The sequence below is a fragment of the Hyaena hyaena genome, unplaced genomic scaffold (genome assembly GCF_003009895.1).
Source record: "Hyaena hyaena isolate Hyena2069 unplaced genomic scaffold, ASM300989v1 scaffold_218, whole genome shotgun sequence".
Lineage (NCBI taxonomy): Eukaryota > Metazoa > Chordata > Mammalia > Carnivora > Hyaenidae > Hyaena > Hyaena hyaena.
Window position 1 is genome coordinate 2,303,886 of NW_024080851.1, and position 25,247 is coordinate 2,329,132.

A 25,247-nucleotide genomic window follows, 5' to 3' on the forward strand; every position below is an offset into this window, starting at 1 on the left:
TGTGGGAGTAAAGCTCTCTGAAGTCCAGACTGTCCCTCACGCGCTGGGCCCTAGAGGAAGAGTGCCCCACAAACAGGACTGGAGTGATGTGCCCACGACAAGCGGCCCAGGGCTGAGTTCAGCCCTGCTGGGCAGGCAGGTGCCCACCCACCTTCCCATAAGGTGCCCATTTTAGCTGCACAGTGGAATCCCCACGAAGCTGGAGAAGAACCAGCCAGCTGCACGAACCTGGCCAGGCAGTGGCCTTGGCCTCCATACCCCCTTGTCTGGGCTATTTTCACTGTACATGGAAGGTGAGCCTCTGCAGCCTGCACAGGAAAGGAGCCCTGAAAGGGCCACAAGTGTGATCAGGCCTCCTATGGCCTTCAGGGCATGTCACTCCTAAATGTGCCAGCCGACACCATTTTAAGCTAGTAGCTCTTGAGAGACAGCAGATGAAAGAAGCCCACTGTCCCCCTCCTTTTAACTCCTCAAAGTGGGAGACTAGCCCAGGTGAAAAGGTGCACCCTCTGTGCCAGGAGGAAGACAGACTCTTCTCAGGAGCTCTACCTGGAGACACCCCCCCCCCCCCACCCCAGCTCAGGGGCCAGGGATGGATATGTAGCCTACGCTTGGACACATGGCCATTTGGGGAGGGGTGGGGCTCGACTTCCTGAGGATGGCGCCCTAACCACTGTGGAGCCTGCACAGAATGTGGGAGGAAGTCTGCAGAGAAGGAAGAGGGGAGGGGGAGGGGGAGCCCTGCAAGTGGGGAGTCTGGGCCCCAGGGCAGCCTAGTCTCCGGGACTCCCAAGGGGGAGCAAAGAGCAGGATGGGAGGAAAAGTCATGAAGAAGAATCTGAAAGCTGGGGCGTGGTTGAGAAGATGCTGACCCCAGCTGGCTGAGGGGCCCTGAGGCCCTATCCTGGCCCACCGTCCCCACTGAGTCCCTCCTGAACCCCACCCCCACTGAAGCCTCATTCCATTTAGCCCTAGGGAGGCCCCATGCCAGTCCTTCACTGAGCCCCTAGAACCCCCTTCTGGGTGGTCCACCAAGCCCCGTCTCACAGTCCTCCTGAGCCCCCCAGAGTACTAGCCCCAGCCCTCCCTCACCACTGAACACTCCCCAGCCTCCCCGCTCCCGCTGGACACCCCTGAGCCCCCCCAGCTCACCTCCTTCTTGAACAACCCTCTAAGTGCCCCCCAGCCCTCCCCAGTCCCCATCCCCGTTGAGAACCCCCTCCCCGAGCCTCCCTCTGACTACCCCTCAGCCCTCCCCAACACTGAACAACCTCCTCCCCTTGAGCATCCCCCCAGCTCCCCTCTGACTGCCCCTCAGCCCTCCCCATACGCTGAGCACCCCCCTAGCACCCCTCTGAGTGTCCCCCAGACCCTCCACTGCTGGCACGTGGGCACCCAACCAATCAATAAAGTTCATCCGTTACCACAGAAATTGTTTTACAGATGGGCACGTGATCCAGGCCTCAGCCAATCAATACAGGCCCTCCAGGGGTAGGCCATCCAATCAGAACAGAGCCCATGACTGAGACCCTCAGGAGAAACTCCGGGGTTTGTAGAAAGTCCGAGAGCCCAGGGGCGCCTGGGTGGCTTAGTTGGTTAAGCGTCCTACTTTCGCTTAGGTCATGATCTCGCGGTTCGTGGGTTCGAGCCCCGCGTCGGGCTCTGTGCTGACTGCCAGCTCAGAGCCTGGAGGCTGTTTCAGTCTGTGACTCCCTCTCTCTCTGACCCTCCCCTGCTCACGCTGTCTCTCTCTCTCTCTCTCCTAGAAATAAATAAAAAAAACATTAAAAAAAAAAGAAAGAAAGAAAGTCTGAGAGCCCAGAGCAGTTTCTAAGCAACTTACGGTTGAACTTGGAAGATAAATGCGCGCGCGAGTGAGTGTGTGTGTGTGTGTGTGTGTGTGTGTGTGAGTGAGTGACAGAGAGCAGCAGGAGCACAGGAACAAGCGGGAGATGCTTCCCAAGGCGGGCAGGTCCCGCCCCTTTGCACCCCCATCCCTCAACCTCCCCATCCTCAGTGACCTCATTTGAAAGTGGCAATGACGTCAGTCTTGCCTGCTGCCCCAAGATGGGCTGCTCAAATGACGGACTGAATACAGCAGTGCTTTGTGCATCACACATGCTTTAATCGGTAGTAGTTACAATAATCACCCTTTTAATAAATACATCGCTTTTCTTTGGCAATAAATCTAGCAAAAAGAGTGTAAGATCTAATGAGAAAAAAATGAGTCCCTTGAAGGGTACGAAGTGGGCCTGACCAAACGGAGCAGCCCACTGTATTTCTGAATAAGAAGACTCACCTCGAGATAGAGAAAGATGTCTGCTCTCTAAAACGAATCCACAAATTCCCCGCATTCCAGTGAAATAATGAACAGCATTGTTTTCTGAGGTAGCATGAGTGGATTCGAAGATTTATGTGAAATTTGAAAGGCTCATGGTAAAGAAAATGTGGGGGCAAAGGGATACCTGCCCTACCAGATATCAAGAAATCAAAACATTACACCAGCTAAGAGTGAAGCGTATTGGCAACGCGATGAAATTTTTGGGAAGAGTGAGAAGGAAAGGAAAGACGAGTAGGACAGCCAGAAAGGGAAGGAAAGCAGAGTGAGTTTTATTAAAGCACTTTCTCCCAAGATGGAGCGGCTGCCAAGAGAGCCAGAGGTCCCGGAAATTCCTGGGTGTGGCTTCTATCATTTTTTTCTTTTGGGCAGATCCTAGGGTCACAACACTTGAGTGCTGGGCCCGGATTGTATAATAATTAGCCAACTAAGCATGTCCTTTCTCAAGAAATATTCAAAATGCTTGCAAGAGGTAGGAAGCTGCAACATTATTTCTGTCCTAGAGACACAGGTCGGGTAAGGACAAAGAGCTGCTCTCTGCCCAAGTGCAACTATCATCAGATACTGAACTCTTCCTCTGCCAGGATGTTGTGACCATGGACCACAGATGGACTGCTGGGTGGGCGGACTGGTAGAGCTGAAGCCATGCCAGGCAGGGTCCCCAGAGCCACTTTTACATGCAGACAATCTGTTACTGACACATCAAAGAGCACCCCACGGTGTCACTCCCCATTCTTGTCCTGTGCACTAGAAAGGACAACATGGAAACGAAAAAGGACAGGTGTCTGCACCTCAAGTAGTGGCATCGCCCCTGACTGTGGGCCATGCTAGCTACACAGCAGCTACACTCTGAGGGACATGGGCAGAAAGCTTCACGTCTCAGAAACAGAGAATGGGGGAAACCCTCCTGACCACCTCCCAGGCAGATGGGGAAGAGAGTGGGAAGTGGCCCCCCAGCAGGTCCTCACTAGTCCATCCTCAGTTCCCGGAGGAGCACAGAGTTGATCTGCCAGGCTCAGGTTAGCTGTGGTTCACACCTGGCCTCATGGCCTATGAGTGCACCTGCAAGGTGGCCAGAGCTAAGCCATTCCCTTACAGCAGAGAAATATAACAGCGTATGTGAGCTGTGTGTCATCAACATTACAGGTCAGTGGAAAAATGATCACCTTCCTAATAGATATTAGACACCTACCTCACACTGTGCATAAATTTCAGAAGGATCAAAGCACTAAACGTGGGGCGGGGGGGTGGGGAGGAAAAATATTAGTAGGAAATGTGAGAAAACATTTTTCCAATTTTGGGTGGAAACACTTTTATTTTTTCGTGTGTGAACAGGTAAATTTTTATTGCTGTTTTAAAAAACAAGTTTGGGGATAGATAGATAGATAGATAGATAGATAGGCGATAGGTAACTGATACACTGCTTCACGATGTTGGAGATTTGACACTCTTTTAGCCTCTCCCCTGCGTCCAATTGCTCTTCTCTCTCGGGTCCTCAATGTCAGGTTCCACCCAGGAAAGTTCTGCATGATTCAGTTAATCACTATCTTCCCTACTGGCCATTCTGTAGATAAATTGGCTTTCCCTGGTCAGCTTTCTGCCCCTGGCCCAGCTGTGGTCAGCTGGACAGGTCATTGGAAAAGAGACCCGTGGAAGAGAACTGTAGGAATGGCTGGCCATTTAGGTCCTGCTTAAGATACAACTTTACTGAGGATTTCTTTCTCATTTAACCTTATTCCAAGCATTTACAATGTTACGAACCATGCACACAGGTTTTAAAAACTTCTTTGTAGATTACTTCAAAGTTATATCATGATCTACTGAATTGTTACCTTTTATGAACATTTTAGCTGTTTGTAGCAATTTTCTTTTCTTTTCCTATCCTAAGTAACGATGCAGTGAATATCTTTTGATATAAAGCTTTACGGAGATGCTTTTTTTTTTTTTTTTAACAAGACATGAACCTCAGAACAAGAAAGCAAAGGCTGAAATTCATAAAAAGGAAACACTTCTGTGTGATGGAAGACAGCATTGACCAAGTCTAAACTTAGCAACACATTGTGGGAGACAGCACAGCATATCTAACAATGGTTTAATAGGTATTACAGATGGAACATAAAAATTCTTTATACAAATTGAAAGGTAAAAGATAATTCGATAACAAAATGGTTTAAAAATATAAACCAATCATCCTTAGAGAAAGAAATGCAAATAACCACTAATATGACAAAAATAGGGGCCAGCCCTTTGCAGTTCAAATGACAAGGAGACAACAGATCAGCATAAAATTATCAAGGTTTATACTCTCAAGGATGGGCCAGCGTGTAGCCAAACTCCTAATGTCCATGGAGGATTAAGAGATTGGCGAAGCCATTTGAGGGGGCAGTGTTGTCTCATCTACCCAAGTGTAAAGTGTGCACAGCATTGGATCTAGCAGTTCAGCCTCTAGGAAGCATCCTGAAGAAATATGTGCATGTGTCAACTCTGGTGGAGTACACGTACGCACAACGGGTAAAACCGAAACTGCCCAGATGATCGTCAATAGGAGGCTGGTTTAAAATGTTACAGCTGAACATCCATCTGGAGCAATCTGATGGATGAACATCCATCTGGAACATCACTGGCCACCCCAATCACTCCCTCTGCTGGACTCAAATGCCAGCAGCCCAGTGCTCAGTCCTGGCCCCTCTTTGCTCTGTTCCCACACTGTCCCACCCCACAGCCACCAGCCACGTGAGCCCTGGCAGTGTGCCAGTCCTAATGGAGGAGCACTGCGAGTGTAAAACACACTGAACCTCGGAGGCTGAGGCCAGAAACGCCAGCTGGATGGTCCCTGGTGTTGCACAGTTCACCCCGGTGGTTAGGGGAGCACTCTGAGCCAGCAAGAGGGACAGCTCCGGCACCCTGGCCCCCTGCTCCGATCCCAGGGCTGTCTCCCTGCAGAGGGAGAGGTGTGGATACATCCCAGCTGAGCCCAGGGTCCGAGGGCTTCTGGCTGGCTGGGCCCACTGCTCCGGCTGTTTCAAGATGGTAGGCAGGGGAGGCAGCAACGGAGCTCACTGGCAGTCCAGGCAGGTGGAGGTACCAATGGCCACACTACCTGCTCCCTGTCCCCTCTGCTCCTTAGGACATGGGCTTGAAGACCTCACGAACCTGCCCTGGGAACTGCACAGGTGGCGAAGTGTGGCTGGGCCGTCGCCATGGTAATGGGGATGGAGGCCTGTTGCCATCGGCCCCAGTTTTCTGCATGGCAGCTCTAATGACAGGACTGTCAGCCCTGCGGAGGCCGAGGGCGCAAGCTGCTCCCGGTTGCCATGGCAGCGCGGGCCCTCTCGGGAAGCACAGAAGGCCCCATGGGGGGACTCCCCACTCCACACCCAGTGGAGCAGGAAGCAGGTTGGGGTGTGAGGGGGACACGGTCACCTAGAGCCTAATTGCTGGAGGGCTGTCCCCTGGCCACACGAGGGGAACGGCCCCAGCTGCTGAGCGTGTCTGGAGGGCACCTCAGCCCAGCACAGCCTGGAGAGGCAGCTGCCTGGTGCTAGCATCAGCATCCACAATGGCCAGTCGGGCCTCCATGGGGAAGGGTCCCGGCTGCAGCCCTGAAGGGAAGCCTTTCCAGCTGGCTGCACAACAATGAGAAGGAGGAAACTCTGTGCCTGATCCTCGAGCCAGAACCCAGCTGGAAGGTGGCCGCACCCTCCCTGCGGATTCTTTCTTGGCTGGCAGAGACCTGGGGGTGTTTCTTCTCCAGAAGGTGTTGAGGGGCACCGGGGGTCCCAGCTCCCGTGGGCTGGCCACCGCACACATGCTGGATGACAGAGCCAGGATGGAGGCCACCAAGAAGGAGAAGGTAATGTGCACCTTGTCTGGTTCTGTTAGTGTTGTTGGTTGTGGTGTGTCTGACACAGGCAAGCTTTGCCCGCCCCCTCCCCCAGGGAGCCCAGGATGCCCTCTACTTGACTTCCCAGCAGACCAGGCCCCTCCAGCCACTGTGACTTGCAGGCTAGGCTGTCAGGAGGTCTGGAGGAGGGTGGGTCTGGGGACTTTAGAGCCCCAGCCGGGGGTGTGGGGTCTGGGGTCTCAGGGGGCAAAGCCAGTCCTCCACAGGCACCAAGACAGGCCCCAGATGCCGCACTTCTTCACAGGAACCCCTCCAGGAGCACTTTGGCTCCTGGAGAGGAGCAAGGAACAGTTACTTTTTCCAAAACGAAGAGAAATGCAGCCGTCCTTTAGGCCAGCCCTGTGCCCAGGCGCGAGTGAGGAGATGGAGCTGGTGCCGGGGTGGGGGGAACACGCCTGCAGCCCCAAGCCGGGGGTCAAGCTGGAGCGGGGCTGTGGGGAGAGGCCTCCCCCTCACATGTCTTCAGTGCCATGCCATGACAAAGTCAGCACAAACACGGGCTGGTTCTGCCCCTGGCAGAGCTGACGCCATTAGGAGGAAAACAACCCGCTGAGCCAGGGAGCCAGCCGAGGCCCTGTCCAGGCCTGTGCACTGGGGTTCTGGCAGGACTTTGAATGCAAAATCCTGCCAGGAGGGGTGCCCCCGGAGGCTCCCTGGAGAGACGGGAGGAGGTGAGGAGGTGTCTTTGGCACAAGCAGAGAGACAGGGCCTGGGGCTCCACCTTGGAATCTGCAGGGAGCCTGTCCTCAGACTGGGGGTGGGGGGCCAGTCCTTGCCCTGCCCGTCAGGGGCTGCTGGTCCCTGAGCAGGAGCCAGGGCTGACTCCAGAGCCCTAGACAGAGCACAGAGAGGGCACCAAAAACATGGATTGTCAAGATAAATAGTATTTTTGTGCAAATTCCAAAGAATCAAAATTAATGCAAAAAGATGTGAAGACCAGAATACCAACATTGTAAAGAAAGAGGGCTCACATATCACAACTCCCCACCTGTCCCAGCATTCTTGTGGCATCAGTTAGCTGGGTGCCAGGGCCAGAGCAGGGGGGCAGGGGGCTGCAAGGTCCACGGCTCTCCCACGTGTCCTGACAGAGGACCCACATCTTATGAGGTGGGAGGAGGCAGGCTCAGTTTCAGGGTCATCATAAGGGTCTGAGGTTTTGCTGCCGGGTCCCTGGGAAGTGCCTCCCCCCAAGCCCACCCCTGTCCTGGAGCAGTGAGCCACACCCTGGGGTCCCCAGCTGTTCAGCTGGGGCTCTGCCCCACTTAGGCTCCCCGGAGGAGAGCTTTCTGCTCACAAGCAGCCCCCTTGCCTCTGTTGACCTTTAGAAATTTATCTGATGTCATTCTCTATAATCTGCATGAGTGTGTGGCCTCAGACCATTGCCAGTGGCTTCCCCTCACACATGCCAGCCCCAGCCCCAGCTTTTGGAGCTCCCGCGTGGCTCCAGGCAGGTGTCACTGCTCCCCCCACCCCATGGCCGCCTGGAGCCCCATCATGGCAGATGCATGCTTTTAGCTCCATCTCTTGGTGGTCACCACTTCTGTGGCCTGAAAGTGGGCCCTGGGAACCTGATCCCACACGCTGCACGGATAGCCCTTGGGCAGGAAGGAGGGGCCCCGCAGCACGTGTGGTTTGCTCTGCGCAGCGGCTTTGAGGAGCACTTTTTGGGCATCGTAGTTGGGGCGTCCATAGCAAGATGCTGCACGCTGAGGGGTTTCTCACTGTTCTGGGGACTCCAGTCCCGATCGGGGCACCAGCAGGGCTGGGTTCTGGTGAGGGCATCTTCCTCCACAGCCACCCAAGTGCTGGAGAGACAGAGAGTTCTGTGTCCTCCTGTCATGGGGCCCCACCCTTGGGACCCCATCCAGCCCTAATCACCTCCCTCTGAAAGGCCAGCCTCCTCATACCCTCGCTCTAGGGGGTAGGAATTTCTGCATTGGAATTCAGGGAGGTGGGAGGGAGGGAAACAAAGCTCCTGACTTTGTAGAGTTGAGCTCCCTGCATTCAGGCCTTCTAGCTGCTAGGGTGCTTTGCCCCACTGAGAGCTCGGAAGTAGGACAAGGCTGGCCCACCCTGGCAGGCTCACCGGGCGTCTCTGGCAGGAGCCGCAGGCATGCCCACCCCCATGGTCTCTTGGAGGATGCAGACAGACCAGATGCTCAGGACAGAAAACTCCAGGTGACCCCCAAGCAGGTGTGCTGGGCAGGGGGCCAGTGTGTGGAGGTGGCAAGACCCTGGGGTGGGGGGGGAGATGAGGCTCCCTGTGGGCAGGAGGCCTGTGGCCTGGTCAGGTATGAAGGGAGCCAGTGTGGGGACTAGGGGTGTGCCTGCTTGAAAGCGGGTCCCTCTCAGCCAGGAGCAGTCTGGATAGGCCACGATGGCACTGACTCCCAGCACGTCCACCTGCCTGACGAGGACTCACTTTTCCGTTTGCTTCTGCTCCGAGGAACTTTTCCGTGTGGCCACTTTTGTCCCACGTGGCTCTGCCTGCCTCACCTTTTCTAGGGACTCAGTGCTCAGCTTCATGAGAGGCACTGGCAGTACTTTGTTGTGGAGAGAGGTGAGCCTTTATTTTACCCTAGAATTTGGATGCCTCCCCTCCTCCGGCTCAGATCTTCTTTCTCACCTTTTGGTAAAATGTTCACATTTTATTTCTTGGGAGCCTGGACTCTCCTTTCTACAAGAGTTGAGCTCCTGGCCCAGGTTTCTCTCTGACGATTGAGGAAGCCACTCTGGCTCTGCCTTCTCCAGCTGCCAATGCAGGAGAGTCCTGCAGGTCCCTTGGGATGGGCCAGTGAACTCAGGCCCTTGCCATGAGCAGCCTCCTTGGAGGGGCGGCTGTGGGCGCAGGCTCTGTGCTGGGTGCTGTGCGGGGGTCCCGCCAGCAGTGGGAACTCTCCAGGGGGTCTCGTGGTGCCCACAGCTGGACACCAGAGGGCAGTGCTTGGGTAGAGGGTGCTAGAGGCACAGGGGCCTGAGGGCCTGCAGCAGGAAGAGGGGGGAGCGGCCCCTGTGCAGCGCTGTGATGGAGGAGCCCTCCACCTGGGTCTCCAGCTCTCCCTGGACCCCCACACCCCTCAGGGACCCCTGAAGTCCTCCTGGATCTTCTCTTGAGCACCAAGCTCTTCTCATCCACATCCTCACTCTTCATGCGTCTCACTCAGCCCTGTTCTGCCCCCTGGCCGCCCCCGCACCAGACTGCAACTGCCCGGCCAGGGTGGCTTCACGTTGGTTTCTCCCAACCTGAGCTCGGCCCCAGGCAGGAGGAGTGTCACTGGGTTAACAAGAAGGAAGAACCCAGCGATGGGTTCTTGCTCCCAGGTCACTGTAGGCAGGATCTGCTGACCCACCCACCATGGTCGAAGGACGGTTCTCCAAGCAGGTCCTGCCCCTAACTGGGGCTCTGCAGACACAGGCTAGGTGTGTTGCTGAGCTCATACAGGGTGAGTCTGGGGGGTCTGGCTGTGAGGGACCATTCCCTCTTAAGTGGTGGGCCCAGAGGTGGCCCAAGCACGGACAGAGCCTGCAGAGGCTCACTCAAGGCCTGGTGAGGCCTGAGTAGCTCTGGGCCATGCCCACCGGGTCTGCATAAAGGGACAATGGTGGCACAGGCTGCATAGGGTGGGCATGGAGACTTCTCTGAGGTGTGGCCAGAGGTAAATCAGATGGGGAGCCCTTGTAGGAGGTGCAGTCTGTGTAGATGCGGGTGCTCCTGACACTGCTGTCCTCGAAGGGGGGGGGCATGTGTCCTGCCGAGCTGTGGCCCTACCCAGACAGGTCACTGACTGCCCATGGGTCAGTGGCAACAGAACTGGGTTTACATGCTTTCTCCCTGAAGGGACACAGCAGGCCTGTACTTTGCCGCAGGGCTGGAGAAGGGTGGGCGACAATTAAACCTCCTTTGCTGCTCCAAAGGGCCGAGCTGACCTGGGCACGTGGGAATGAAGGGTCCCTTCTCCACATCCAAAATGACCTCCTCCTTCCAGCCCTGGCCTCCTACTGAGGGGGCTCTAGGCTCTGGGGTCTGGCATCCATCTCAAACCTGCTCTTCCCTGCCCAACAGGGTGTCCTTCCGCACTTAAATCCCTCTGGGCTTCAGATGTCCCCTCCGTAGAGTGCTAGGTAAAGTGGCTGCCCCATGGGGATGTGCTGGCCCGAGCAGGGCAGGGGCCTCAGGCGGGTGACCTCCAGCTGGCCTTTCCAGAATAGCCTTGCTTCCATGGTGCACTTGCCAGTGAACAGATGAGGGGAGGCATGGAAACCAGCCCATGACACAGTCTTTTCCAGGGGACATAGTATCCCCACCGTGTGTCCTGTCGCCCCTGTCCATGAATGACATAATTTGCCCATAGACGGGCTCAGAGCAGACCCAGCACATGGTCCCTGCCTTCTGAGTGGCCTAAAGCAGCTTGTGCCAGCTGTGGGGCCCCAGGCCTCTTCACGGAACACAGGACAAGAAGCCGTCTCACCACGTACATAAGGGCAGGAGTGCCTGGGGGAGCACCAGCCCTCTCCCCTGTCTCTGGCCCCTGGGGGAGCACCAGCCCTCTCCCGCCCCGTCTCTGGCCCGTGCGGCCCCCACACTCACCTGCAGGCCCAGTGCCACTGAGCCCAGTGTGAAAAACACAAATGTATGAAGTTGCAAATAAAAAGTTAATGAAAATGAATGATATTAACATCATGCACAGCAGGCCCACTGCTGGGCGGGGACTTCACTTGGCTACAGAGAAATGCTGCATGTTCTCCTAATGACCCTGACATACACACAGAGAAAATCCCATAGTCAACCACTGATTGAAGCACCCCCTGGTAATTACTTAGAAACTGTAATAACAGCATGAGCAAATATCAGCAGGCAGGACTATGGGTTCCCAATAACCAGCTTCTGGTGCTGCCCCATGCAGAGTGTGTTGAACATTCAGCCGCATCCTCTGGGATCCAGCCTCCTGTGTGGGTGAGGTCCAGGCAGCCTCTGTGCCCCATTTGCTCCCCTCAAGTCCTGCCTCGCACGTCCTGGGGGGCCAGCAGGGCGGCAGGCCCACCCAGGCCACTGCCAGGCCTTGGGCATGGAGGAGTGTGCTTGGGGACCCCCACGTGTGAGGACCTATGGCCCCCGCGGTCCCAGGACCTGCACAATAAGGTGGATGCTTCCCCAGGCAGAGGCGGCCATCACCTTTCCATGCCCATCCTTTCCCTGAAACCCCAGGGCACAGTAGGGTCCGTGTGCCAATGGGAGCTTTGCAAATGGCCTCTGGGTCCACCTAGCTGTGTGTCAGCAACACTCAGACAAACTTGATCTTTTTAGGAAACCAGTCTAACAGACTTCAGATGATCAGGAGACTCGCCCTGGACTCCCTTCCTAACATCTGCTCCAGGCTCAGGCCCCGTGCCCTAGAAGGATTTCTTTACATTCCTCTTTATACTTGTCCGTATATTTTAAATTCCTACCCCTCCCCAAGGAAAATGTAAACATCATCAGCTCTCCCCAGACCCCACAGTGCCCCCGGCCCCCCGTAGTGGGCCCAGAGGTCAGCTGGGGCTCTGGCTTCTCCCTGGTGTCTTGGGTCTGCAGTGTGTGCCCATGGGCTAGGACAGGAACCCATGACCTGCCCAAGTCCAGAACAGGAGGAGGTGGCTCCTGGCCCGTGTCCCAGGGATCTGTGGCAGAGCCTGTAGCTGGGTGATCTGACCCTGAACTTCCCAGTTCTCCAATCCCCGGTCTGACCTAAGTCTCCGCGGCCCTATTCTTGTCTCTATCTCCATAGGCTGCCCAGTGTCCAAGCTCCTCCTTACCTGTGGCCCTTCTTAGTGCCGTGGCACCTCCCAGGCCCTGCCAGATGGAGCCCACCATCCTGTCCACCCCTCTAGCCAGCTCCTGGTCATCATAGCCACCCTCCCCTGAGGGAGGTGAGCTCTTGGCCTCAGAGGGGACAGACAAGCTGCTGTGAGTCCTGCTGCTGCCTCTCGGCCTCCCTGGGCTTGTCTACTTACAACCAGAGAGAAAGGAGAGCCCTCACCCCTGAGTTCCAGCTAGATATGGCCCTCCCCCAAGCCCCTGGCCTGCTGGGTCTCCCGGGGTCCTGGTGTCCTGAGTCTCCTGATCTCCTGGTGTCCTGGGTCCTGGTCCTGGGTCCCCTGGGTTTCCTGGCCTCTTGGGTCTCCAGCTTCCTGATCTCCTAGCCCGAATCCTATGAGGTGTTTGCTCAGTTTGTGTTTCTCAAAGATGACTCTAGGTGTGAAGTGGAAAAGAGATTCTGTGGGGTGAGGATGGAAGCAGAACTGCCAGAGGATTTGCCATGATCAAACCGAGAGAAGATGATGGCTCAGGACAGAGGTGTTGGGGTTGGGGAGAAACTGAGCCCACACTGGGAATCCCAAGCAAAAATGTTTTGCTTTAGGGAATTGAGTGTGTAAAGCATTGGAAGGGTGGAATAAGCAGAGCCAGGGCCCACCGTTGCCCCTGCATTACCATCCCAGGGCCCTGAACCTTCTGCCGCCACTGTGGCCCTCACACTCACAAGGCTGGGTCATGGGTCCAGGCCTGCAAACGTTCCTGTCTGTCAAAGCTGTGGTTGACTGCCACAGACCTTGCAAATATTACAGGACTGTGGCCTATGGTAGACTGCAAGTCACCTAGAGAAGCCTGGCTGCAAGGGAGTCTGGGAAATGTAGTTTTCAGCCGTCTTGCCCTTGTGTCCAGGGGAGCAGGGGGCTTAGAGTGCGGAGAAGACAGTCCAGCACAGAGCAAAGCAAGGAGATGTCTGCCAGCCCCTAAACGAGGTTGTCAAGGTTTGGGGTTCAGGGAAGAGGTCAGGACTGGTGTCACCAACCTAACAGCCAGGACTCAGAATTAGGAAGAGCACCTAGGGAGAGGCCACAGCCATCAGAGCCTCAGCCCCAAGGAGAACTGTCTGCCTCCTTCCCTGCTGCCAGGGCACTAGGCTGTGGCTTGAGCATCACCCGCAGAGGCCAGTTCCCATGGGTGCCTGGCAGGTCCAAGTGTGTTCAGAGGAACAATGTCATGAGGTCCAGGGAACGCAGCAGCAAGCACAGGAGCTGTGGCCTGTGTCCTCGCAGGGTGTTCAAGCCCTGGTTGGGGAGCTAGGTACACCAGCCAGTCTGGTGTTCCTGCACCCTACCTGTGGGAGAGAGTAGGTGAAAACCTGTGTAAAAATATGTGACTGCCGAATGCTGGCGTTGTTGATGCTGGGTGATGGGTACATGTGGGGCTCACTACATTACTCTCTCTACCTTTGTGCATGTTTGCAACTTGAAATTCTCTATGACAAAAAGTTTTGAAACAGTATAACAGAAAAGAAAGAGAAAGAAAACGAGGCTCCCCATTTGTGAGCTCCAAGTGGCTCCGGAGTCCCCTTGCACAAGTGTGGATAAGCAGGAATGGAGGGAGCCTGGGCATCAGCCCCAGAGCGGGCCCTCTGCAGCAGCAGCAGACAACGACCCCAGCCCTTCTGGTGGACAGCTGGGGATGAGATGTGGAGGACAGCGGAGGTCTCTGCTGTCCAGACTCTGACCCAGAAGACACCCTGTCTCTGCCATCTGTCACTCACTCACTGTCTCGTACCTACTTTGGTGACTTGCAGAGCTGTTTGCCTAGAATTCACTACCCAGATGGAAACTGAGTATAACACATGTGCTGAGTTCTGAGCCAGGGTGTCTTGTCTCCACCCTTCTATCAAGAGGGTGTCATTCCTCATTCGCTGTCAGCCTGGCCGTGAGTCACTACTGCCAGGCCTGGTGCTGTATGAAGGAACACCTTCTGTCTGTTTCTGCTCAGGCTCACTAGATGCAGAGGCTGAGATGGGGGCTCTGGGGACAGCGGCTTAGAGGGGGTATGCCATCCTCAGAGTCTGTGTGGAAGTAAGGCACAGAGCAGGAGCCAGGCAGCCCCCTGGGACCGCAGAGGGAAGGGGGCCAGCCTTTTGTACCCCTGGGGCAAGTCCCTGGATAATCTTCCGGGCATTTCCATCACTCACAACAGCGGAGGGCTGAGTGGGGCACTTTGGAGCTCACGAACTGCAGCCCCTTGCATGCTCAGATAGACTTACCCCTCATCACTGCTCCAGCCCAGTATGGGGTGCCGGGAGTCCAGCAGGTGGATGCTTGGTGAGTGGGCTACAGCCCCCACGTTGGCAGGTGGTCCTGAGATCACAAATGACACCACTTCCCTGACCCACATGGTCTCCGCCTCCAGGCTCCATGTGAGAGGACATTGTGGATGGGAGCTACCTCTTTTGTGCAGCCATTAGCCCCCCATATGTGCCCATGCCCGTAGATAGGTCTGTGTCCCTCTTTCCCACACCACTCGTGGCACTCAGCCCTCCAGTCCTGCTCCTTCAGGCCGCACTCACCCCTGCCTGTGGGCCTATGCGCGCCTTTCCCTTGGGCTGCTTCACTCCACACGAGGTGAATAACCAGGTGCGATGTCCAAATCACTGACCACTGAAGGGGTTCCCCTCATCACTGTCTTTCAGGGCTGCACCACCACCAGCTTGCACCAACACACCAAACCGACCCGTCCAGGAACCAAGCGCGGGGTGGGTTTCTGAGCTCCTCCAGTCCCTGCTGTAAGGCCGTTTGTGTGTGAGCAGAGGGAGAGGCGCGGGGCATCCGTGCAAGAGTGGGAGGTGATGGGCGGGTGCCCTCTGGGCCTGCGTGGGCCTGGTTCCACACGTATTGCTTCCATCTAAGGACAGACTGCTGCTGGGCTGGCCTGCTCCAGTGACTCAGCAGGTCCGATGGCACCCAACCCCTGATAGGTCATCTGGCCACATGGGAACCCCATGTCCCCTGGTTGGATGCTCCGTCTCCAGCAGGGCAGTGCTGGTGTCTGGTTCTCTGTCGCGGGGGGGCGGGGGCTTGGCCCCGAGCCCAGGGCTTTGGTCTGTGACGCTGCCCCTGGGGGTTAGCACATTCTGCGTGTGTATCATCTGAGTTAAGCCTGCCGGGTTATGTGGCGTCAGGGTCCAGACCAGACGCAGAGCCCTCTCCTCCTCTGGCTCCCCCTGTACTGTCAGCCTTCTGTTTTAGCTGATCGATACGGTGGAACAGTGTTGCTAAGCGCAGGACACACTGCCTCAGAAATCTTAAGTGGCCTCTATCAAACGTGTCCTGTGCAGTGACGAGAGAAGCCATGATCACTTGTCACTTACTTTAAAGTGATTGTCCTGGCTTATCCCAGACCACTGGGCCCCCCACACTTCACTGACGCAGCAGGTCCCTGAATCATTCCCAGAGAGCATATGCCTCACCAAGACACTGTGATTCTTTTTTTTCTTTTTTAACATTTATTTATTTTTGAGAGACAGAGAGAGACAGAGAATGAGCAGAGGAGGGGCACAGAGAGAGGGAGACACAGAATTCAAAGTAAGCTCCAGGCTCTGGGCTGTCAGCACAGACTCCGACGCGGGGCTCGAACCCATGACCCATGAGATCATGATCTGAGCCGAAGTCGGACGCTTAACCAACTGAGCCACCCAGGCACCCCAAGGACCCTGTGACTTTTGCTCTTTCCTGCTCTCGGTGTGTCACGCCCACTGTCCCCAATGCTGTGCATCCATAGGACGTTATGTGGAGAGTCCAGACAGCCTGGGTCTCATAGGGCCACACTGATAGGGAAGGGAGAATTCACACCACTTTGGGGCAAGACTGCGAAAGGAGGCTTGCTGCCCCTGCTCCTCCTTCCTGAGGGGTATTGAAACAGGTGTCTTAGTCAGCTCAGGCTGACTAATGAAATACCACAGACGCTCCTTCCTGCTGGTTCCAAGGGCTGGGAGTCCGACATGGAGGCCCCAGCAGGGCAGAGTCCTGGCCACCTCTTGGCGCAGATGGAGGAGCGTGAGCTCCCAGCTCTTCACAGGGCCCAGCTTCGTGACCACCTAACCCTCCTTACCCCCCAGCATCATCACATTGCGGGTCGGCTTCCATACATGAACTGGGGGTGGGGGTGGGGGACACAGGCCCTGACAGCACGTTTGCCAGGCCAGTGACTGCCTGCTGTGAACTGCGCTGCTCGGCCCCAGAAGGAGCCCTGCCCGCAGCACACTGGCTGTGACCAGGCTCTCTTCTGAGTGTGTGCGGGCCGCTGTCCTCTGCCCCAGTGCAGCCAGTCCTTGTGGGGGCCAGACTGGAGAATTTAACAGTGACTCTCCACCCTGAGCCTTCATGTCTCCAAGAATGGCAATGATTTCTGTCATTCTTCTCAGGATTGATGCTTTTTTTTTGGCTGATGTGTGTGTGCGCATGCAGGTGTGTGAGCATGTGCGTGTGTGAGTGTGCACACATGTATGCATGTGTTGTGAGTGTGGGGCTGCATGTGAGTGTGTACAGGTGCACGTGCACAGGTGTGTGCACTTGCGAGTATTGCATGTGCACGTGTGAGAGTGCATGGGTGCACGTGTGAGAGTGCATGGGTGCCAGTGTGTGTGTGAGTGTGCATGTTTCCACACACAAGTGTGTGCTGCACAAGTGCCTTGCTGGAGTGTGAACGCTGATGTGTGTGGGTGTGTGCACATGTGTGGGCCTGTGTGAGTGTGCATGCACGAGTGCGTGTGCAGGAGTGCATGCACGAGTGTGCCATGCATGCACTCATGTGCACACACAAGTGTGCTTGTTAATGTGCACATATGTGTGTGTGCCAGTGTGGGTTGGTGTGCGTGTGCACGTGTGTACGTGAATGTGCGTGTGTGGATGCGTGTGTGTACGTGTGTATGTCCATGGCTGTGTGTGTGCATGTGTGCACATGTGTGTGAGTGTGTGCACGTGGCAGTTTCAGAGGCTTGCACTTGGCCTTTCCTATTACAAATGTGCTTATCCTGCAGGTCAAGGAACCTCTGTGAGGGTCTAGCAGTAGCCACATAAATCCCTTCTAACTCTACATTCAGGATCCAGGGAAGGGAGCACTGGGTGGAGCTAGGGGATGGGGCAGATGAAGACCATCTCGCCCCAATGTGCCCCCAGGCTAACTGGGGAGCCATGATAGCACTTTGGGATCCTAGATATCACTGTGAACTGCCAGTCACTGACTGGTGACTCAGTCAGTTAAGCATCTGACTCTTGATCTCAGCTCAAGTCATGATATCATGGTTCATGGGTCTGAGCCCCACGTCAGACTCCGTGCTGACAATGCAGAGCCTGCTTGGGATTGTCTGTCTCCTCTCTCTGCCCCTACCCTGCTAGCACGTGCTCACACACTCTCTCAAAATAAATAAATAAACCTAAACAAAACAAAACAAAACAAAAAACAGAAAGGAGTCAGCCCAGCGAGAAAGGCATCTCCAAAGCTGAAACAGTCCAAGAGCCGGGCCTCTTGCACCAAACATTAGCCAAATTGCGAACACAAAGGACAATGTCCTGAAGGACATTTGAGTGCCACTCCAGTGAACACACAGACAATAAGAAGGGAAGCAGTTTTACTGCTGATGTGGAGACAGTTTTAAAGGCCTGGAGAGAAGATCAAACTGGCCCAAACATTCCCTTCAGCCAAAGCATAATCCAGAACAAGGCCCCGACTCTTCAATTCTGTGAAGGCCAAGAGGTGGGGAAGCCGCAGAAGAAAAATCTGAAGCCAGCAGAGGTTAGGTGGTGTGGTTAAGGAGACAAGACATCTCCACAACTTCAAAGTGCAGGGCGAAGCAGCAGGTACTGATGTAGGAGCTGCCGCCAGTGACCAGGAGGTCCAGCAAAGAGAATGAGTGAAGGTGGCTCCACTGACCAACAGACTCTGTGTAGACAGAACAGCCACGTGCTGGAAGGTGCCATCGCGTACTCTCATAGCCGGAAAGGAGAAGTCAGTGCCTGTGTTCGAAGGACAGGCCGACCCCTGTGAGGAGCTAACGCACGTAGCTGGGGACTTGAAGTTGAAGCCAATGCTCACTGACCACTCTGAAAATCCCAGTGCCCTTAAGAATCATGTTAACTGCCCTGCCAGGGCTCTTATCAGTGGAAAAATGAAGAAACCTGGATAACCCTCTCCCCCACCCCCATCAGCCCTCAGTTTGTTCTCAGTATTCAAGAGTCTGTCATGGTTTGCCTCCCTCCCTCTCCCCAACTATTTTCCCCCTTCTTCTCCCCCATGGTACTTCATTAAGTTCCTCCTAATCCACCTATACGTGCAAACATATGGTAGCTGTCCTTCTCTGCCTGACTTATTTCACTCAGCATAACACCCTCAAGTTCCATCCATGTTGCTATACATGGCCAGATTTCATTCTTTCTCATTGCCATGTAGTATTCCATTGTGTAGATAAACCACATCTTCTTGATCCATTCGTCCATTGATGGACACTTAGGTTCTTTCCATGTTTTGGCTATTGTTGAGAGTGCTGCTCTGAACATTGGGATACATGTGCTCCTATGCATCAGCACTCCTGTATCCCTTGGGTAAATTCCTAGCAGGGTTATTGCTGGGTCCTAGGGGAGTTCTATTGTTAATTTGTTGAGGAACCTCCACACTGTTCTCCAGAGCCGCTGCACTAGTTTACATTCCCACCAACAGCGTAGGAGGGTGTCCCTTTCTCTACATCCTCACCAGCATCTAAAGTCTCCAGATGTGTTCATTTTAGCTACTCTGACCGGCATGAGGTGGTATCTCAGTGTAGTTTTGATTTGTATTTCCCTGATGAGGAGGGACGCTGAGCATTGTTTCATGTGTCTGTTGGCCATCTGGATGTCCTCTTTGGAGAAGTGTCTGTTCATGTCTTCTGCCCATTTCTTCACTGGGTTGTTTTTCGGGTGTGGGTTTTGGTGATTTCCTTATTGATTTTGGATACTAGCCCTTTGTCTGATGTGTCATTTGCAACTATCTTTTCCCATTCTGAGAGTTGCCTATTAGTTTTATTGATTGTTTCCTTTGCCGCACAGGAGCTTTTTATCTTGATGAGGTCTCAACAGTTCATTTTTGCTCTTGATTCCTTTGCCTTTGGGGATGTTGGACACTTTGCTTTAAATCCAGAGTCCTGAGCCTGCTGCTTCCTCTGTTTGGTGATCACACTGCCTCCCAGCGGCCACTCAGGCGCACTGACCCCTTCCCCAGAGCCTTGGTCCCAGACCACATGGGTGGTGGCTCCCTTCAGGCAACAGGAGTGGATGATGCCGGCCCCACAGGCCAGCAGGTGCCAGCACCGGTCCTCACTGCAATGAAGTGCCCCTGTCTCCCCCATCTCCAGAACCCACCCATCTCTGGGACCATCCAGGACCAAGTGTCTCCGGTCATGGAAGAGAGGCCCCAGGGCACCTTTGATGAGCCTTCTGAGAGTGCACTCAGAGGGTAAGACCGGGGTGGATGCAGATTAGTCTGATCCCGCTAAGAGCTCTGGAGCATCAATGGCGTCCTGATCTCCTCCATCATCCCTTGGGAGGGATAGATGCTGTACCCTGTAGCAGTCAGCCACTGGCCAGGGTCTCACATGCAGAGAGGCCACCAGACTTCGCAAACAAAAGTTCAGAATGCCCAGTTAAATTTGCATTTCAGATAAACCATGAACAAAATGTTAATAAACGTCCCCAATATTGCATGGCACTCTGTGTTGTCCCTGCCAGTCCCAGGCGTACGCAGTGTCGCAGGTATTACCAGGAGGGGGGGTGGGTGGCTTCGCAGGTAGCTGGAGACCTTGCAGGCCCCACACTGCATGGTTCAGGACAGGACAGGGCTGCGGCATGCTCCACACAACTCCACTGGTGTGTGCTGTGGGTTAAGTAAGTAGGTACTTGGGGGTTCACATGCTTGCTACCGTGCAGAAATCCTATGTGGATTGCTATACAGAGAGAGTTTTAGTGACATTGGAGATTTATTTTTTTTTAATGTTTTATTTATTTCTAGAAGAGAGAGAGAGAGTGTGAGCAGGGGAGGGTCAGAGAGAGAGGGAGTCACAGACTGAAACAGGCTCCAGGCTCTGAGCTGGCAGTCAGCACAGAGCCTGACGCGGGGCCCGAACCCACGAACCATGAGATCATGACCTAAGCAGAAGTCGGACGCTTAACCGACTAAGCCACCCAGGTGCCCCGTGACATTGAAGATTTAAAAGGAGTTTTTTCCACTTAAAACAAGTGGTGTAGGGGCATGCCCATGTCTGCATCTGGTGGGGCCAGAACAAGGGGGCAGTGTGGCAGGAGCCCCAGCCACAACCATGGCCTCTTAGATGTGGCCCAGGCGGGTCAAAGGATCAGGTCCCAGGAAGGCCGCTGTGCTCACCCTCTACTCAGGTCAGTTTTCCCGGAGAGCCATAACCTGGAAGGGAGTCCAGCCCAGCTCCTGCCTCTACTCCCCAGGGCTTTCGTGAGCCTGCCATGTTGAAAGGAACTATCGGTTTGTGCCCCACATCTTGCTTCCCACCTGTGGCTGGGAATGACTTGTTAGCCGGTGTTGTAAACACTGAGGGTCTGTTAGGCTGCACCAGACGCGCAGCCAACACTGAACTTATCTGAAGTTCAGAATCTCGCATAATAAACAGTCCAGAGAATGTGGTTCCCAGCCCAGCACAGTGCCAGCCAGACGCCAGGCTCTGGGTCAGCTCCACTGATTCTCATGGCCTCACCCACGTGGCTGCATGCCATGGCGCCATGGTCTCATGGTCCCAACATGCCCAGCGATGCTCCAAAAGCCAGAAGGAAGGGACTTCTGCCCTCGTGTATTCCCCCGAGGCCTCTCTCTGAACAACTTGCAAGAGGTGTATAACAGTGAGCGACAGGTCCACCAGCAACATCTGAGGTTCCCATTGCTATGTGGGGGGGTGGGGGTCGTATGTGTGAGTATGCCATTGTGGTTTGAATTTACATTTCACGGACTGACATACATAATTTCATATGCTTATTGGGTATGCTTTGGTGAAGTTTTAAAAATTGGGTTGCTGTCTTCTTACTGAGTGGCCAGAGTTCTTTATATATTGTGGATACAAAGCATTGAATCAGATGTGGCTTTGCCACGAGGTCAGAGTAACTCTAGTAAGGTCCTACTAGGAAACCGGAAGCACGTTTTTACAAACTGGGTTCATAGCCCTCTGCTCCCACTGCCTACACCCTGGCAAGAACCCCTCACCCCTCCTGGCTTTCCCAGATGAATGCCCCAGCCGGCCTGGCCCTCCCCAGCTCCTCCAGAGCTGCACAGCGCGAGAGTAGGAGAGACTGTGGTGACAGAACCTTGTGTTTGCAGGCTGTGGGAGGCGTGGCTGGCCTCCCTGAGCCCTGAGGTCTGTGCCGGCGCCTGCACGGCTATGACGATAGTGACAACTCCCCCAGCCCTGTCGGTCTCAGGCTCTGCCTCATGACCTCTTTGCCTCCCGGCACACTGATGAACACTCCACTGTGTCCCAGTGCCGGATGCCTCATGCACAGTCTCTGTTGGCGAGTTTCATCTACTTGTCATCTCATTAGACAAGCAAGACTCATCATGGGGGGTGCCTGGGTGGTTCAGTCCATTAAGCATTCTACCTCGGCTCAGGTCCTGATCTCGCCGTCTGTGGGTTCGAGCCCCATGTCAGGCTTTGTGCTGACAGCTCAGAGCCTGGAGTCTCCTTTGGATTCTGTGTCCTCCTCTCTCTCTGCCCCTCACCTGTTCATGCTCTGTCTCTCTGTCTCAAAAATAAACATTAAAAATGTAAAAAAAGTGAAAATAAATAAAAGACTCATCATGGGCCAGACCTTGCATTGGACACATCTGTATCCCTAGTTTCTGAAAACTATCTGGGCCTAGACCCCTGCTAGGGGAAGGGATCTGACATGGGTTAAGGTTTCTTCTTCTCTAATACATCTGCTCGGTTTTCCTATGTCTTCCTGAGTCAGTTCTGCTAATTAATGTTATTTTAAAAGTCATCTCTTTTCTCTAGGTTTTAAAAAATTTTTAAAGCAAGTCTTTTTTTTTTTTTTTTTTTTTTAATTCTAAAGAGAGCAAGTGAGCACAAGTGAGGGAGGGGAAGAGAGAAAAAGAGAGAGAATCCCAAGCAGGCTCTGTGCTGACTCGGGGCTCCATCCCACACTGTGAGATTGTGACCTGAGCACAGATCAAGGGTCAGATGCTTAGCCTAATGAGCCCCCCAGGCACCCCTGAAGGAATCCTTATACACAACGAAAACTTTCAAGCTCCCTTTCTCATCTCAAATTTCCTTGTTGGTGCCTTTCTTTTATCCTTGATCAGATTACCAAGACTTTGCTGTTTTATTGTGCTTTTCCAAGAATTGGGTTTGGGGTTTGCCGATCAACTTTACCGTTGGTTTTGTTTGTATGTTTCCTGTATCATTCATTTCTGTTTTTACCATTATTGAATTTTTAATTCTAATTTTCTTTAGGCTTCCTTTGTTTTCTTTGTATCAAGGTTTTTAGCATCCTGAGAAGCAAGCTTAGCTCACTGACTTTTGCAAGGGTATTAAATGTCCCTTTGAGCACTGCTTTGGCTCTTAGACATATGTTTTGTGTTCAGTGCACTCATGGTTATTCATTTATGAAGGGTCAGTAGCCAAACTCAAACTTCCTGTTCAACCCAAATGCCATTTACAACAGCCCCGCTTGCTGGGTGTGTGTTAAGTTCAAGCCACCGTGAGTGTCTGTTTCTCAAAATGTTTTTGGCATTGTCCTGCTGGCCCCTGTGCGGGGAATGTCACTATCTACCTGCCACTTTTCACCCACACTCAAGGGCCATGGGAAGGAGCCCTGAGAGGCCCCATTCAGAACCCCATTAGTCCCCTCCACGCCCCCGAAAGATGCCGTGCTACACCAGCGTCAGCTTGTGTATTTGCTTATTTCTTCTGCCAGATTGTTCGCTCCTACAGAACTGAACATGAGTCACTTCCGTAACCTCAGACCGAGCACAAATGAGGTACTCAGTTTAGCTACACAAGTGATCCAAGGCCCTTTCAGACCTCTGTTTTTCTTCACTCATGCTATCATTCTGGGTATTAATTAGGGCATGCTTAATTGCTGCAGCCAATTCACCAAAACAGGAAATGTGTCTACTCCATGGAATTGTATTTCTCGCTCCCATAATAGCCAGGTGCAGGTGTTAGCCAGCTGCTGGGTCCTCATCCTCGTCTTCCTGCCTGTGTAGCCCACAGAGAGGTTAGAAAGACCCTGAAAGGGCCATTCTCTTCTGAAAAGCCTGGCCCCAGAAATGGTATGCATCATTTCTTCTCAAATTTCATGGATACAAGTCACTGCAAGGGAGGCTGGGAATATAGAACAAGGCCAGGCACACACCTTGCACTGTTACCGCGGTGCATTCTGGCCCACACCTGGCACTCTCTGCCATGGTCCACTAACCTGTCCACCACGTGTCCATGTGTGCCTGTCTTCTTACACCTGGGGATGCACACTCATCCCCCTTAAAAGCAATGACCCCAAATCCCATACGGCCCCTGTAGCAGGGGCCAGTGCAGATGTTGTGCCCAATTCACGAGTCCCCAGAGACCACCAAGGAGACAACACCGATGCAAGTACAAAAGGGTCTTTATTACAAGCTTGAGCAGGGGCTCACCCACCTACCGGTGTAGTGGAAGCAAGGTGAAGCGAAGAACAATAACTAACAGGGTTTTTATGGGGTAAGGGACAGGGGTGTTACGGTGCACACGTTGTATGTATAGCATCATCACATAAGCACCAATTACAATTGTACAGCACCTGTGGTAACAGCTTTGACCATTCAGTATCTGTGAGGTGTTCATTATTTTTGGTGGGACCCAATCATGACTTTTGAGAATCCTTTGAAAATGACCGATTATGAGGTGAGTTCAAAGGGCCCACGCGGGGTTCAGGCAAGCGGTGAGAAATTGGCTAGTTTTGTACAGAATAACTGCCTACAGTTCCCAGCCTTGACTCAGACCACAGGAACGTTTTTTGATTAGCTGATCTGAGGGCTGACCAAGGATGGCTTTAGCCTTGAGCAGTCTGAGGAACTGGAGCTACGTGCAGCCCGAGGTTGCTCTTAATGGAAGCATTAATTTCAAAATGACGTTACTTAGGCTCTCCACAGGCATCTCCACTGGCTGCACGTACCACTGAGTGTGATTCTGTGGTCTGGGAGCTATGGATGCATCCGTCCTTCCCCACTCGGGGGTGACGGGAGTGCAGGCAGGTGTCCTCAACAAACATGCCCCCTGGGAGGGAAAAGGATGGAGAACAGAGAAGACTTGCCTGGGGGGACATGTGCCTACACGGGGCTCTGGTTGTCCCCGGGGGAAGGCTCGGTGGGCCAGGCCCCAGCCTTGGGGAGATCCTTCTATGGCTCCAACCCTCCACGAGGGTAAAACCCCTTCGCAGGCTACTTCTTTCTGACATAGTCTGGGAGCCCGCGGGTTATTCTGTGGCTTCAGACCGCAAAGACTTTTTCAGGCCACACTCACGGGGCTTCTGTAATACAGTTCCTCAAACACTTGGTAGACGTATCACTTAGGTAGGTGCTCACAGGCAGTAACGGTAACCAGAGCTCTCTCCTGGACACGGTTTTCACGTCTATTTTCTTCCTTCTTCTTTAACCCCTACCCCTACCCCTAACCCTAACCCCTAACCCCAGCCTCTAACCCTAACCCTTACCCTAACCCTCCCCTGGTGGCTTAGTGGTGTCCGGAACAATAGGTCATGGTGACAAGGTCTTACCATCAAATGAGTCCTCACCACAGGACCAAGACCTTTTGTTAATGAGACAGCTGGAGCGGCCCTTTCAAAACACCCCTTGGGCTTACCTCCAGTCTGGGGGTCCAGACATCACTGACTTGTCATCACCCTGCTCATATCCCCCGTGCAAGACACCTGCGGAGTGAATGCACAGGCATGCTTGAGTGCCGACCCCATCTGGGGAAAGAAGGGACGTGTTTTTACTGTAAAATAACCAGTGTGGTAGTCAGCCTCTCTCTTTTTAAGTAGGCTCCACATCCAACGTGGGGCTTGAACTCAAGCCCCCGAGATCAAGAGTCACATGCTCTACTGACTAAGCCAGCCAGGTACCCCCCATTCTTTCTTTTTTATTGTGGTAAAATATAAAATTCACCACTTGAACCTCCTTTT

The 25,247-nt window shown here is 53.9% G+C and overlaps 1 protein-coding gene across 1 annotated transcript in view; it reads left to right on the forward strand.

The window, feature by feature from the left end:
• The first annotated feature begins 6,146 nt into the window (after positions 1 to 6,146).
• The window catches only part of GCK (glucokinase), a 38,082-nt gene continuing 18,981 nt past the window's right edge, over positions 6,147 to 25,247 (forward strand). The window contains exon 1 of the mRNA XM_039242991.1: positions 6,147 to 6,191. Coding sequence (XP_039098922.1) covers positions 6,147 to 6,191 — 45 coding nt within the window. The remainder of the gene's footprint in view (positions 6,192 to 25,247) is intronic.